General features: G+C 37.7%; 1 protein-coding gene and 1 pseudogene across 1 annotated transcript; one reads left to right on the top strand and one right to left on the bottom strand.

Moving 5' to 3' along the window:
• Window positions 1–13,883: 13,883 nt before the first annotated feature.
• On the bottom strand, window positions 13,884–13,998 carry LOC135152491 (small nucleolar RNA R71; annotated as a pseudogene).
• Window positions 13,999–14,197: 199 nt separating this feature from the next.
• On the top strand, window positions 14,198–15,772 carry LOC108203452 (uncharacterized). Its single transcript, XM_017372387.2, has one exon. The coding sequence runs from the start codon at window positions 14,198–14,200 to the stop codon at window positions 15,770–15,772; it is 1,575 nt and encodes a 524-aa protein (XP_017227876.2).
• The last annotated feature ends 224 nt before the right edge of the window (window positions 15,773–15,996 follow it).

Here is a 15,996-nt window from a genome sequence, read left to right as displayed (position 1 = left end):
TATACTTCATCTTTCTGAAGTAGTGAAATACATTTCTCCTGGTGCCGTAAGCCACAATCTCAGCATCAGCATCAGCTTTGGCTTTCGTAGCGAAGCCTTTGGTACGTAGAAGTGTCGAAACAAGAACCATCTGATTAACATCATACCTGAGAAGATGTTTATAATCCAAGTAGAAGGTTCCAAACTTGCTCTCATGAATGAACTTGACACAGTAGGGATTTCTGACAACTTGTGGACTGTTATGAATAGCATTTTCCATAAGTCTGTCACGGAGGAGTTCATTCAGATTTGAGCTGCGTCTGATCTTGTTACGAATCACCCAGATTTCAGTAAGAGATAGAAACTTGAATAGATCAATTGAAACTCTGAATGTTCCGTTTCTCTGAGTAGAAATAATGATCTCCCAAAGATCGAGAAGATTCTTGACACCTATAGTCACATAATCTAACTCGAGAGCAAGAGCACGCATAAACATATCCTCGTTAGGATTAGCCTCTTTCAGGTCATAGATGAAAGATTTGAACTTACCATCATCGAAAGGTTCCCTTTGAGGTCCAGAGAAGATCTGTCTAGCAATATCCCAGCTTTCACCAACTTTTCTGGAGATATCTTCTCTCTTCTCCTTGCACTTAGCATCCCACAGCTTCCGTTTCTCCAGCTTGACCAACTCATCAGTTGTCCTCTTCTCATCCACCAGTTTCTGTAATTCCTGAAGCTCTGCTTTGCTAGCTTCATGTTCAGCTTTAAACTTTCTGACCCTTTCCAAGTGCTCAGGGTCCACAGACTGATCTTCAGTGAAGAGAAAGCTTTCCTCAAAATGACCTTCTTCCTCAGCTTCAAAATAAGCAGCATCAAATGCATCATCATCATTAACATCTTCAGGAATGTTATCATAATCCTGATTAGTGAAATGTTCTCAGATTCAGGCATTTTGCCTTCTAACTTGTCATAATCTTTGTCAGCTGCTGAAGAATCTTTACCACTTGCACCTTCTCCACCCTTTCCACTTGCCCCTTATCCACCCTTATCACTCCTATCATCATTAGGATTGCTGTAATCATCTTTGTCTTCCTTATCTTCCTTATCCTTCTCCCCCTTAGTTGAGGGATCCTCTGGAGTGGACGGAGTTGTAGACTTAGAAATATTCAAGTGATCAACAACTTGGGCCAAAGTCTGCTCCAAGCTATTAAGCTTTGTCATACAGAGCTCCTGGTTCTTATCAATCTTGTCCATCCGAGAGTGAATACCCTTGACATGATCGTCCATTTCCTTTTTCAGAGAAGTAAAGGAAGTATCAGCAACTTTCTCCTGTAGAGTCACCAGCTCTCCACTTCTGAATCTGACATTCTCTGCATTCACCCTTTCAAGTTCAGCTCTCAGAGCAGCCAATTGTTCCTGTAACAGATCCGTGTCGGTGTGTGCACTCACCTCACGAACACTCAAAGAGTTTTCACTATCCTCTCGTGCATGTGTTTCGCTCGATGTTTGCCTGATTTCACTCGTGTTTGTCACACCGTCACCAGTACCTGTATAAACAACCATAGTTCCCTGAGATGGAACTGTAGGATGTGAAGGAACAAATTGTCCTTCCGATGCCTGTGAAGGCAGATGTACTTGCAGGTTGCCAAGTAGATCCTGATCCAAAAAGAAAGAGTGATCAGAAAAGTTTTCGTATGACATGTTTTGAAAATCTGTGCTCTCTCAAAGTGAAGAATCAAAAGACAAAGGTTCAGTGTTTACTAGCGTGAGTGCTAGTTGTGTGCTTGACTCTTTACAGGATACCGCGGTCGGACGACCAATTTCAATAAACGCATCCTGTGGAGAGAATGAATCTAGAGACTGTATATTTACCATTTCAGTGTCCAAATCCTTTTGGGAGGAAATGGATGCAGCTGCAGTTGTCTCTGGTTCTGCCACCCTTTGCTTCTTGTGAGACAGAGCTGCGGGTTCTCTCAGAATTGCACTCCCACACCGTTTCCGAGCTACCTTTCTAACAACTGGTGTCGTAGTAGTGTTGGTTGATGTGTTTGACGAAGAATCAGTTGTTGAAATGGAAACATCAGCTTGGTTATGAACCTGGGTGTTTTCAGGTTCATTGCTGGGAGTCTGGAAATCAAATCCAATGTCACAATCAAAATCTGCAATATCAATATTAAAAGTATCAGTGAGATTAGAAAGTACCTGAGCTACCTGTAAGTCAGTCCTAAAATCCTGTAGCTCTGGATTGATAGCGGAATCAGATGGCAGTGGTTGAGAGGTAGATTGTGTTTGGGGAATTTGATGTGTATGGGTAGGTGAAGGTATAGGTTCAGATTGTGAGGGAAAGATGGATGATTGTTGTTCAGGGAAGAAGTTGTAGTGTGGAGGGGATTGGTTTTGAGATTGGCGAGGAGAGTTGTATGGTGATTGGTGAGGTGATTGGCAAGGTGAGTTGTAAGGAGGGTTGTAGGGAGAGTGGTAGGAGGATTGGCTGGAGGATTGGTAGTCTTGGATAAGTTGTAGTGGTTGGAGGTGTTGAGGTGGTTGTTGTTGTTGTTCTTGCATTTCTGGTTGAGCCTGTTGCTGTTGTTGTGGTTGTTGTTGATCGTGTTGATACTGATGTTGTTGGAGAGGTTCAGGGACTTGAACAGGCTGAAGGGGAGCATTAAACTGCTCCAGCATGAAAGGTGTCACAACAAGAGGCACATTCTCATGCTTCTTCTGATTAGACAGCCTGGATTGAATCTTGGTGCAAGTCCTTAGAATAGGCACCACAGCGGAATCAACGTACATGCTCCTATCTGCATCATTCATTTTGTCATTTAAGAATAGCATCAAGAACCTTGGATAATGGCACTCAACTTTTTCATTTTCTTGAATGGATCTCTGAGTGACAGAATCTATTTTTCTGATAATCTCCCTGAGTAATATCTTCCCGAAGTTGATTCGACGATTATAAGCTACAGAGAATCCAAAGATTTGTAGCATAAAAGATATGTTGTGAAAATTCTGCCTTGTTGTGGGAGCAAATACCTTAGCCAAGGTATCGAAGAAGACATCCCATTCAACCTTCAATTTACTCTTTGACATTTTGGGAAGAAAAATCTGTCCCTGATAGTGGATGTCTTGGAAGAACTGAGTAATCTCTTCACTGGTAGGTTCCTCTTGAAAGTTGTCCCTCGGAAACCCTAGAATTATGTTAACATCATCAACAGTGATGACAATCCTTCGTCCATTTGGCAGATCACCTATCAACTTATAGTTCTCGAGATTTGTAGAGTTGACGGCATTGGAATAGAAGCCGTACAGGGGTTGCACTTGGATTGGAATATCAGTTGTTAGTGCAATACTGACGAAACTTTGCTTAGTAAGGAATCTGATCCATTTCTTGAATCTATCAGAGCACTCCTCAGGATTCAGATTAGCACAGTAATTGGTCTCAGCAATCTCAAATTCTCCGGTCATTGTTAATAATTAAAAATTGAATTAAGCGAGAATTTTTCAAATAAAATGTTAATTATCAAATGTCTTGCAAATTTCAATTAATAATTAAAATTTGATTAATTAATTAATAATTCGAAATATTAAAATAATATCAAATTAAAAGTTAATTAATTTAAATGGCACTACGTCAATTATTCTCCAATGGGTATCCAAACACGGCCTTAGGTTCAAAAACCACAAACACACTTATAAACTTATCCAAACAGCCCCTTAAGTCCAATTACCCCCAAATTGAACTAAGAACCCTAATTTCAAACAAGCCAAAACCGAGTTCCAGGATTCAGACGAGAGCAGCGTATGTATCACTTCACCACACAAATTCGATCGCCTAACACAGAATCGATCAAGATCAGACGAAAACAGTTCGATTTTTTATCAAAAATCCGGCAGAGGTTCGTTTAAAAACAGACAAAATCGAGTAACCAGCAAGCGTAATAGCTTGAATAATCGATACTCAGCAAGTTTTTGATGAAAAACTTGAAAAACAATGATCGGAAATCGTGTGTGTATAGGTGGGCCGATGGAGAAGATGAAGTGAAGTCATCAAGACAATCGTAATTGTCTTGTTGAGCTGTGGTCGAGGGATTAAATAAGAAAGACAATTGAAAAATGTCTTGCAAGCCTATTGTAGTCTTTGTAAGACAATTTTGAATTGTCTTGCCGAGATTCCACACATAGCAGGGTAAGGATGAGTCAGTAAGACAATTCGATTGTCTTACTGACTCACGCGGGGACTCATATCAGACTCGGTAAGACAATGGATTGTCTTGCCCAGCCACTTACCAGCCACGCCCAGTAAGACAATTCAATTGTCTTACCGAAAATAAACAGAATATATATATATATATATATATATATATATATATATATATATATATATATATATATATATATATATATATATATATATATATATATATGATTTGTGATTAATTTTAAAGATAAGACATTTTGCAAATAAAATCAAAAATCTATAATAAATCATTACTATATATATTACACAGATATTTGGCGAATTCCAACTTTAATTAAATATAAATATTTAAGAATTTAACTTTAATTCAATAAAATGAATTAACTTAAACTCAAATATTTATGCTTAATTAATTTTGAAAAATACAAAATAAATACAAAGAATTATCTAAATGCCTAGAGAATATTACAGGGGAGTATATAAGCACTTAGAAAATTACATACTAATATACAAGCATGCATAACTACTCAGAATAATATCAGATAATATACATAAAATCATATAAAATCTAATAACACAGATATAGTTACACAGAAAATGCACAAAAATATAAAAACATATAATACATATGAAAAATATATACAAGAGAACTATATCATATTTAACATCCCTAATTCACAAACCAGCTTAGAGAAAGTGGATTCATCTAGTGGTTTAGTGAAGATGTCATCAATTTGCTCAGTCGTGGGTACAAAATGTAACACCACTGTACCATTCATGACATGTTCTCGAATGAAATGATACCTGATATCAATGTGCTTGGTTCTTGAATGTTGAACCGGATTGTTGGAAATGGCTATGGCACTTGTATTATCACAAAATACAGGAATTTTGTTTACTACAACACCATAATCATTCAGTTGATTCTTGATCCACAAGATCTGAGCACAGCAGCTTCCAGCAGCTATATACTCAGCTTCAGCAGTAGAAGTAGACACGGAATGCTGCTTCTTGCTATACCAGGAAACCAACCGACGTCCTAGAAATTGACAGCTTTCAGACGTACTCTTCCTATCAATCCTGCATCCTGCATAATCAGAATCTGTATAGCCAATTAAGTCAAAACCAGTATTCTTAGGGTACCAAATACCTAATCCAGGTGTACCCTTAAGATATCTAAAGATTCTTTTGATGGCTATAAGATGTGATTCCTTAGGATCAGCTTGGAACCTAGCACACAAACATGTTGCAAACATGATATCTGGTCTACTTGCCAGTAAGATAAAGTAAGGAGCCAATCATACCTCTATAGCTTGTGATATCAACTTTCTTACCAGATTTATCCTGGTCAAGCTTTGTGGCAGTGGCCATGGGTGTCTTTGCCGGTGAAGAGTCTTCTAGATTGTACTTTCGAAGAAGATCCCTAACATACTTGGATTGGCAAATGAATATTCCATCTTCCTTTTGGCTTACTTGAAGACCAAGGAAGTAGGACAGCTCACCCATCATACTCATCTCATAGTTACTCTGCATTAACTTAGCAAATCTCTTGCACAAGTTATCGTTAGTAGAACCAAATATAATATACGGAAGACCCATCTAGCTCCAATTATAGATTTTCCTTTTGACCTTGGAACCAGGGCCCAGACTTCTTGTCTCTCAAATTGATTGAGTTCTTCTTGCATGGCAAGAACCCAATCAGGATCAGCAAGTGCTTCTTCTATTTTCTTTGGTTCTAGTTGAGATAGAAAACCAGAGAATAGACATTCATTTGTCGTAGCACTCCTAGTCTTGACACCAGCATCAGGATCACCAATAATTAAATTAAAGGGATGATCTCTGCTCTAAATCCTTTCCCTTGGAAGATGTGTCCTTGATGATTCAGCAGTATTATCATTAGGCTGAATTGTGTGACTAGTTGATCCATCAACTTCCCCTGAGTTGTTGCCAGGTTGACTTGATGATCCACCACTAGCATTAGTGGAATCTCCAGTGTTTCCACCATTTCCTCCACCATTGCCTGGATCATTACCATCATTGTTGTCATCTCCTGTTGCAACCTCAGGTGGCGTATCATCATCTGAATCAGAATCTGGATAGTTGTCAAACTTTAAAGACTCAGATTGATCAGCAGATTGTAGACTTGGAAGTTTAGTGTCATCAAATGTAACATTGACACTAACTTTCACTAACAGAGTGTCAATCACAAAAACTCTATAAGCTATATTGGTATAACCAACAAAGATTGCTTCATATGCCTTTGGTTCAAACTTACTCAAATTATCTTCACCATCTTTAAGAACAAAGCATTTGGCTCCAAAGACATGAAGATGTTTGACATATGGTTTCTTGTTGTTATACAGCTGAAAGGGAGTTTTCAGTGATCCTTATTGATCAAAGTTCTATTCTGGGTGTAACAAGCAGTGCTCACAGCTTCAGCCCAAAAGTATAGAGGAAGCTTTGCTTCAGCAATCATTGTTCTAGCAGCTTCAATCAGTGTACGATTCTTTCTTTCTACGACTCCATTCTGTTGTGGAGTACTTGGTGCTGAGTACTGTCTGTTGATTCCTTTGTCAGAGTAAAAGTTGATTAAGGTTTGATTATTGAACTCAGTTCCATTATCTGACCTTATTGCTTTTACAGGAACACCCTTTTTCAATTCAACTTTCTTGATATGATCAATTACTGTCAGGGGAGTTTCATCCTTGGAAGCTAGGAAGTAAACCCAAGTAAATTTTGAGAAATCATCCACAATAACCAAAGCATATCTTCCACCATCAATTGACATAATATTCACTGGGTCAAATAAATCCATGTGCAAAAGGTGCAATGGTTCAGTGACACTACTGATGGTCTTGCTTTTGTGAGATGCTCTCTTCGCTTTTCCTTTCTGACAAGCTTCACAGAGATCATCAGATGTAAATTCCAGGGAAGGCAAACCTCTCACCAAATCTCTCTTGACCAGAGAGTTTATTGTTTTGAAGTTGAGGTGTGAGAGTTTCTTATGCCATAACTGACTATCTTCAGAAGATTCTTTTGCATAGAAACAGTGATATTCATTTCCTGGTCCAGTAGATAAATCAGCTACGAATATGTTGCCTTTCCTGATGCCACATAGTGAAGGACGTTTATCCTTAGTATGTTTGATTATACATATTTCCTTTTCAAAGTGAACATAATAACCCTTGTCACAAAACTGACTGACACTAAGGAGATTATGTTGTAGTCCTTCAACTAGTGCAATTTCTTCTATAATGATCCTTCCAACTTTGTACTTGCCATATCCAACAATACGACCCTTGCTATTATCAGCAAAAGTAACTGTAGGTCTAGTTGCCTCTCTCACTTCTGTCAGCAGGGATCTATTGCCAGTCATGTGCCTTGACGCTCTACTGTCAAGCACCCAAACAACTCGAACAATTCCACTGGCACCCTGCAAAAGACAACTTGATTAAACATTCTTTGGGACCCACACTTGATTGGGTCCAGCAAACTTAAAGAACTGATTTCTATCAGGTGTAACAACAGAGCCTCTTGGACTAATACTTGGTTCAGACTTGACTGAACTTACTTACTTAACAACAGCCTTATAAACTTTCCTTTTAGGCTTTGGAACATAAGTCTCCTTCCTAACACGAGGAGGACTAGCAGTCTTTGTCCTTACATACTTTTTGTTTGTGTGTTGTCTTGGTGACGTGTTTTCATTTTTAGCATGCAAATTTCTAAAATAAGCAGACATAGTATTGAAAGCACAAAGCATACAATTATTAACACCATAAAATTTATGGCATGCATCAAATACAGGAGCAACGGGAATATCAGTCACAATATTAGGAACATCAACAGATTCTATTCTAACATTATTAATAGTTTTAAAGTTCTCAGTAGAATGGCATCTATTGTCTCTGTTCTTACTATTCACAAAGTTATTAGGCTTGTTGAACTTAGTTCTTTCTGAGTTGACACCTAAACCAGCTTTAGGCAACCTAACATTGCCTTTCACTTTGATTGGTTTAAGGTTTGTCAGGATCTCATATCTCTTCTCATTACTCTCTTTCATTTTAAGGTCTTCCTGTTTGAGTTCATATTTAATGACAACAGGAGTTTCTAAAAGAGGTTCATCTACTGAGGATTTAAACAATGGGTGAGGGGAATCTTTCAAAACAAAAGGAATTCCTCTCTCCTCAACACTCTTCTTAAAGGGAGTATTGTTATTCCTCTCTCCTCAACACTCTTCTTAAAGGGAGTATTGTTACTAGCCTTACCTACAGATTTGTTATAGTCAAAGCCTATTCCAACAGTTCTCTTGATTTCTTGTTTATCATTAAGCTCTTTGACTATAGTGGAGGCATCCTTAAAGGCTTTGCACTTCACTTTCTCTTCGTCTAGCTGAAGTCTTAAGGTAATCTCACCTTTCTCTAGAACTTTGACTTTAGCACTTTGTAATCCTAAATCTGTCAGTTGTTCAATTTTTGGTTTTAATACTTTCATCTCATTCATTTTATAAACATGAATATCTCAGACTAAAGTATCAATTCTAAGATTGGCAGCTTTCAACTTCTTAATAGCATCATCTCTTTCAAGTCCTAATTGCATAAAAAGTTGAGGGCATGTAGGATCTACCTGAAAGCTTCCAGCAGGAGGAGATGAAGATGATCCAGTATTAGCCATGAAAGCAACATTCCCTAGCTGCTCCTCTTCATCACTATCTGTATCATCCCAGCTTTTGCCTTCTGCCAGATATGATTTGCTTTTGAAGCTTTGACCTCTAGAAGTACCCTGAAGCTTTCTCACTAATGCATCATACTTCTGCTTCAGCTCATCGTACGAATCCTTTCTCTTTCCTTGAACCTTGGGCTGCTTGCACTCAATTGCAAAGTGTCCCGGTTCACCACAGTTGAAACATTTAAACTTACTTCTGTCCACCATCCCAGTCTTGTATCCTCCTTTGCTTGATGAGAAACCTCCTTTTTGAAACCTGTTAACTGTAGGTTTGTACTTGTAGGAAGGGTTCTTCTTGAATCTCATGTTTCCAAATTTCTTGGCAAACAGTGATAGAGATTGATCTTCTAACTATTCCAGCTCTTCCATTGTATAGAACTCTTCATCACCACTGGAAGAAGCAGTCTGACCCATCTCAGGTACAACAAATTCGTGAATGGCCTTAGAAGGAACAACAACATCCTTCTTTTCTTCCGGTGTAGGTGATTCAACAACTATAGCTCTTGAATGGTTCAGTGTTTTCCCCCAGCCATATCTCTGCTTACTTTGAACTTGCTCCAGTTCATAAGTTTTCAAAAATCCGTAGAGTTTCTCCAGAGAAATCTCATTCAGATCTCTCCTTTCCCTGATAGCAGTGATTCTGTGTTCCAGATGTTCAGGAAGGGTTAAGAGAAACTTAATGTTGACCTCTTTCTTGTCATAGTATTTCCCATTCAGATTTAAATTATTTATCAAATTATTAAGTCTGATAAACACTTCTGAAATCCCTTCTCCGGGACTGGAACCAAACTGTTCATACTGAGCCATCAGCATCTCTTTCTTGTTTACTCTTACTTCCTCTGAGCCTTCGTTGATAATCTCTAACGTATCCCAGATCTGCTTCGCGTTCGTACAATTAACAACAGCATTGTACATGACAGGATCTAAGGATTCAACTAATATCAGTTGAAGAATATCATCTAAGTTCATCTGTTCATTCTCTTCATTTGTATACTCAGAAAGTTCTTTTGGAAATGTCTGATGAGGTATTAACACACCATCCTCTTCATGTGCTAATATGACATTCATCAGAGTAGAAACACCTTTGTTTAGAATCCCGATGTATTTTCTGTTCGCAGTGCGGAGGAATATTAACATGTGCCTCTTCCATAGGTGTTGTCGAGTATTTTGAAGAGTATCGTTCGCAGGGAAGGACTGATATCAATACTAATTTCAAATCTCTTATCTCTTGCAATTCAGAAGTGTGGAGAATAATTTGGTGATGTATGGTTATCAACTAATTAATATAATAAATAAATAATCTATATAATAAATATGAGAGAAAACAACCCAAGAATTAGAGTTCTTCAATGGCTATCATGAATGTCTAATTTGTGTCTCTTGTTTGCTAAAAACAATCCTTCTAATATTTATAAAATCCTCTCCCAAGGTAGATTATAATGCCTACAATTATCTATTAAAAGCCACCCCCATGGTCAATCAAAGAACACTTGTAAAATATTAAGAACCAAGGATTTTATGTCTCACAATTCTCATATCAATCTCCCGATCCAATACTCAAATTGTGTCCATCATATCGTGTACTAGAATTATAACTCCTCTCCCGATTCGTTATAACTCCTAGAGATTCAATCACAAGTTAGCTACTCCTATTATTGCGTTAAGCTCTCAATGACAGATTAACAAATCAAGAGAAGACACAATCCAACTAAACAAACATAATAAGCCAAAGAATACTACCAACTCTTGGATTAAGGAATTAGCTACTCATGATAAGATGAAAAATATATATATATCTATACCACAAACCATGAGTGTAAGAATTTAAGTACGAAGAATACAACTTGACGAAAGTGCTTGAAGTCCGGATGAATCCCTTCACTCCTTCTTCCAATCTCTCTCTCACAAGTGTTTCTCTCTCTTTTCTCTCTAAAAAGCTATCTCTATATTATTCTATATGATACAAAGTTAGTTGTCTCTAATCTCTATCAAAACCCTAATATATATATGAGTTTTCTTAATTTACAAGAAAATAAAATAATATCCTGAAACGGGTTGGATTCTGATGCTGAAATTCGTAGGCTGCTGTTCAGGCCTGATTCTGGGCTGATCCAGTTGGATTTTGATATCTGGACCACTTTAAACTTGTAGAAAATTCCAATATCTTCGCGTGGGCTGTTGAATCGCCCAATTCTGACGCCCGAAACTCAAGTTATGGCCCAAACAAGATTTGCTTCGCTGGCTATCCATAAAGTCCGAATTTCCATCTGATTAAGCCCAAATAAGCTTGATTTAATCCAACTTTAGGAATATTTATTTTCCTGCCATTAAACACTTGAAATTAATTAGTAATAACCCGATTATTTACAAAATACTAAAATTATGGGAATAAAATCATATAAAAACATATATAAATATATGCTCTATCAAATATCCCCACACTTAGTCCTTTGCACGTCCTCGGGCAAATAAAATAAATAACACTAACACCTAATAGATATATACCACTTCCGTAGGTGATCACGGTTGCATTTGGCATATGCAACAAGCCCTTTAAACCCCTAGGCAGCCCTAGTGGACGAGTAAGATATCGTGAGGGTTTATAGCGAATGTACCCACAAAATTCATCTAGCTCATGCAATAATAATATAGACGACCACAAGAACACAAGCATGGAGTGCAACTACATGAATGCTGAAAGGCATATGTTCAGCCTATTTGTATTTAAAGAGGTACAACTCAACTCAGATCAGAAAGCTCAGTAAATAGCAAGTCATCGGAATCAGTACGAAGAACGTCACATGATTTATAGAAATCATATGTCAGATAAGTTCCAGGATGCTGCTGCACCACACTGAAAGAAGTTCATTAATATGTTCAAGCCTCAGTGCACAAATAATCTTTTGTGGCACGTCCAGGAATTCAGAAGACATAAAGTTTCTATACTTTATTTCATCAGAAGATTCCATTTAATGAAGATGTACGTACAAGACGAAGACTCGACGAACTAACCAAATTCTTATTGTTTATTTGACGAAGAATATTTGATTTAACTAGATACAGATGAACCAGACAGTACATCTATGTATCAGTTATTCAAATTAAATATTTGAAGTCAAGCAGAAGTGGTAGTTCGTTCGTTCGACAAATCAAGAAGAAGTTATTAAAGTTTAAAGAAGACAGAAAGCAGTTCTACTGAAGATTGGGTGATTAAATATTTAATAGACTATTATTTCACTTCTCAAATGGTTATATTAATTATGTAATTTATTTATTAAATTAATTCACTCTCGAATTAATTTAATTTATGAATTTATATGATTAACTTAATTAAGTGAATAATTTTCTATTTTATATTTACTATATTATTACATTTTTAATCACCAAAACAGCCCAGCAAGACAATCTGTGATTGTCTTGCCGAACTGCCCACTTGGAATGGAATCAGTGTGCAAGACAATCCAATTGTCTTGTCTTGCCGAGTGTTTCAGTGGTGTGCAAGACAATTCAACTGAATTGTCTTGCCGATGGACTTGTGTGGCAGCAAGACAATCCTGTTGTCTTGTCTTGCCGAGAGTCTCACTTTCTGCAAGACAATGCAGTTGTCTTGTCTTGCCGAATGCAAGGAGGTGTGCAAGACAATCCCCAATTGTCTTGCTGTTTGTAGTGTTTGTCTTTCTGACAAAGAGATTGTCTTCCCTTCCCTTTGATTGTCTTTCTGACTTGGTTGAAGCTTGGTAGACAATCTGAGATTGTCTTCCCTTGCCCCTTTTTGTCTTGCCCAAGCCTAGATTGTCTTACCCTTCTTGTAATTGTCTTGTCTAGCAATTGTCTTGCATGTACAATGCTTTGCCTATAAATATGGCATCCATTCTTCATTTTCAAGTGTTCATTCACTTGTATTCAAAGCATTTGTAAAGCTTTCAAGTTGTTAGTAACTTGCTTGTTCGTTATATCCACAGTTTTCTGTGCTTTGATAACCCGGTTGTTTTAATCACTAAATCTAGAATATACCCTGTCGAATTTATTCTACGAACTTTAGTGGACATTAAAACTGAACCATTTTAATTATATAACGACTTCAAACATTGTTATATTAATTAATTATAATCTGATTAACAAATCATATTCAATCAGATTCACTTCCGCGACGATTTGGTACTGATTGTATTCAACCCCCCCCCCCTTCTACAATCATATCTGGACCTAACAAATGCAACTAATAAATGTAAAATGTATGGATCCCAATAATAATAGTGTATTCCAAGTCGTGATAATCATCAGAATATGCAACAAGTTTAGAAATATCAAGCTCACACCGTAATAGAACTGCTTAGTGAACACAAGTACAGATTGTGCGTGTGTGCTTAGCTTAACAACATGCTCTTCTTTGAATTTCTTCTTGTTTAGATTTTATTAAATTTGTTTTCAAGATCTATCTCATTGGTGTTTCGTTTCAGGTGCACCATATATATGCGAAGATCGAAAAGTGTTGGAAATTTCGAACCAGATCCAGAAATTGAGCGCACTTTTCGAGTTAGAAGGAAAGAAGCAAGGAGAAAGGAAGAGGAGGCCAAGATGGATGATAACAATAATCCAAACGGAAATCTCAATATTGTTGTGCCTGATGAGTCATCAATTCAGGATCACGAGACTCCTAATCCTGCTAATTGCATGTACAAGACTCCAGAGATTGGTGCAGCTCAATATAACAGCAATCCCAGTCTAATTCAGATGGTGAGCAATTCTGCTTTTGAAGGAGATATTGAACGAGAGGATCCACACCGACATCTAGAGCGCTTTGTGCAAATGTGTGGTTCCTTCAGAATTAATGGTGTCACAGCAGATCAGATTCGTCTCCACATGTTCCCTTATTCTATAAAGGGAAAAGCTTTGGAATGGTTTCAACAATTGTCAGATACTGCTCTAGCTACTTGGGATAATCTTTCTACCGAGTTCTTATCCAAATATTATCCTTCTGATAAGACTCAGCAAATGAGAGCAATTATTCTTACTTTCAAAGCACAACCGGGTGAAGGCTTGTATCAGGCATGGGAGAGATACAAGGCATTGTTGAGAAAATGTCCACATCATGGTTATAAGGAATGGATGGTTCTGAGTACTTTCTATGGAGCTTTGAATTCTGATATTCGGCTGAGTTTGGATGTTGCAGCTGGATGAAACTTTAAGAAAGCACCTGTTCATCAAGCAAAGGCACTTCTCGAGGAATTGGCCTCAAATAACTATGCTTGGGCACCCAGTGGTACAAGCTCGGTGAAATCAGCACAAGACACCGAGATGATGAACTTCCTCACTCTGAAATTGGATGCTCTTACTCAAGAGGTCCGTGGGCAAAAGGCAAGTGTCAATGCTATCTCTTCTCCGATGGAAGGATATCTGGATCCTAGTGTTAATCAACACCCTTATACACAACAGTTTCCAGACGAAGCATCTTTTATCCAAGGAAGACAATCATGGCCTGTTCAGAATAATTCATATTACAATCCAAATCAGAGGCCGAACAACAATCTTTCATACAACAACAATCATGCTACCGATCCACAGTATGCAATTCTTAAGCAAAATCAACCTCCTGGTTTTCAACCCCAACAACAATATCAACATCAAACAAAGGAAAAGAAAGAACCTGCTGATTGGGAAGTTGCACTCAGCAAGATGATACAAGGAACTACTGGGGCTTTTGCTAATATTGAGACTAAATTCGAAAAGGTTGAGTCAAGGATTGATCAGATAGCTTCGTCACAGAAGATGTTGGAAATGCAGATTGGCCAAATCGCTAATAAGGTTGGTGTTCGTGAGCAGGGATCACTACCTAGTCAACCAGATGTGAATGCCCAAGAACACTGCAAGGCTATCACGTTGAGGAGTGGCAAAGAATTACCAGAAGTTAGAGTCCCGGAACTGAGTGATGCAACTCTTCCTCCTAAAAAGAGAAAGTCATATCAAATTACTGTGGAAATTGTGGATGATCCAAAAGATGATATTGCACCAAAAGCTCACGTTAAACAATATGTGCCTCCAATCCCTTATCCACAAAGGTTGACAAATCGGAAGTTAGAGAAGCAATATGAGAAATTTTTAAAGATGTTTCGGGAGATACACATTAGCATTCCTTTTGCTGATGCTTTGGCTCAAATGCCCCTTTATGCGAAATTCATGAAACAGGTATTATCTAATCGCAAGAAGTTAGAGGCGGTGGAGACAATCAGTCTGAATGAAGAGTGTAGTGCTGTTATACAACACAATATTCCTCCTAAGCTCAAGGATCCTGGGAGCTTTTCTTTGCCATGCACTATTGGAAAAGTCGGAGTAAAAAGAGCATTGTGTGATCTTGGAGCTAGTGTGAGTTTGATGCCACACTCTATTTATAAAAGACTTGGTTTGGGAGAGCTAAAGAAAACAAGGATATCACTTCAACTTGCGGATCGAACTATAAAATATCCATTGGGTGTACTTGAGGATGTTTTGGTGAATGTTGATAAATTTGTTATTCCTTGTGATTTTGTTATTCTGGAGATGAATGAGGATGTTGAGATTCCTATTATCTTGGGAAGGCCATTCTTGGCTACTGCTGGAGCAAGTATTGATGTGAAAGCCGGCAAGGTTTCACTAAACGTGGGTGAAGAAAAAGTTGAGTTTGATCTTGATCAAGTTATGAAGGCACCGTCACTTGAAACCGAAAGCTTTGCTGTGGATATTGTTGAAGAACTTGTGCATGATGTCACTGAAAATATTCTCGAGAAGGAAACCGAAGGTGATGGAAACGATTCTCTGAAACTCCGAGAAAGGGAATTTAAGGAGATGGATTTGACACTTGGACCATTTGAGATGGTTTTGAAAGAGCCACCATAAAAAATGAGGTAATTATGTCGAGCTAATGACGTTAAACAAGCGCTTCTTGGGAGGCAACCCAAGGTATAAAATATATTATATAATATATTTTGTAATTCTTTTTAGGATTTTAGATTTTGTGTTTTTATTTTCTTTACTCCCATAGATGCGTTGATGGTGTGTTTAGTGTTTCAGGTTATAATAATATACTGATATTTGTGGAAGAATCTTGGCATTTTGTGGTA

This window comes from Daucus carota, chromosome 4 (assembly GCF_001625215.2).
Source record: "Daucus carota subsp. sativus chromosome 4, DH1 v3.0, whole genome shotgun sequence".
NCBI classification, from domain to species: Eukaryota; Viridiplantae; Streptophyta; class Magnoliopsida; order Apiales; family Apiaceae; genus Daucus; species Daucus carota.
The sequence above is the reverse complement of the archived record's forward strand: the minus strand, read 5'-3'. Positions and strand labels throughout refer to the sequence as shown.

Coding starts and splice junctions, on each gene's coding strand:
- LOC108203452 (XM_017372387.2), top strand. CDS start 14,198: ATGATGAACTTCCTCACTCTGAAATTGGATGCTCTTACTCAAGAGGTC.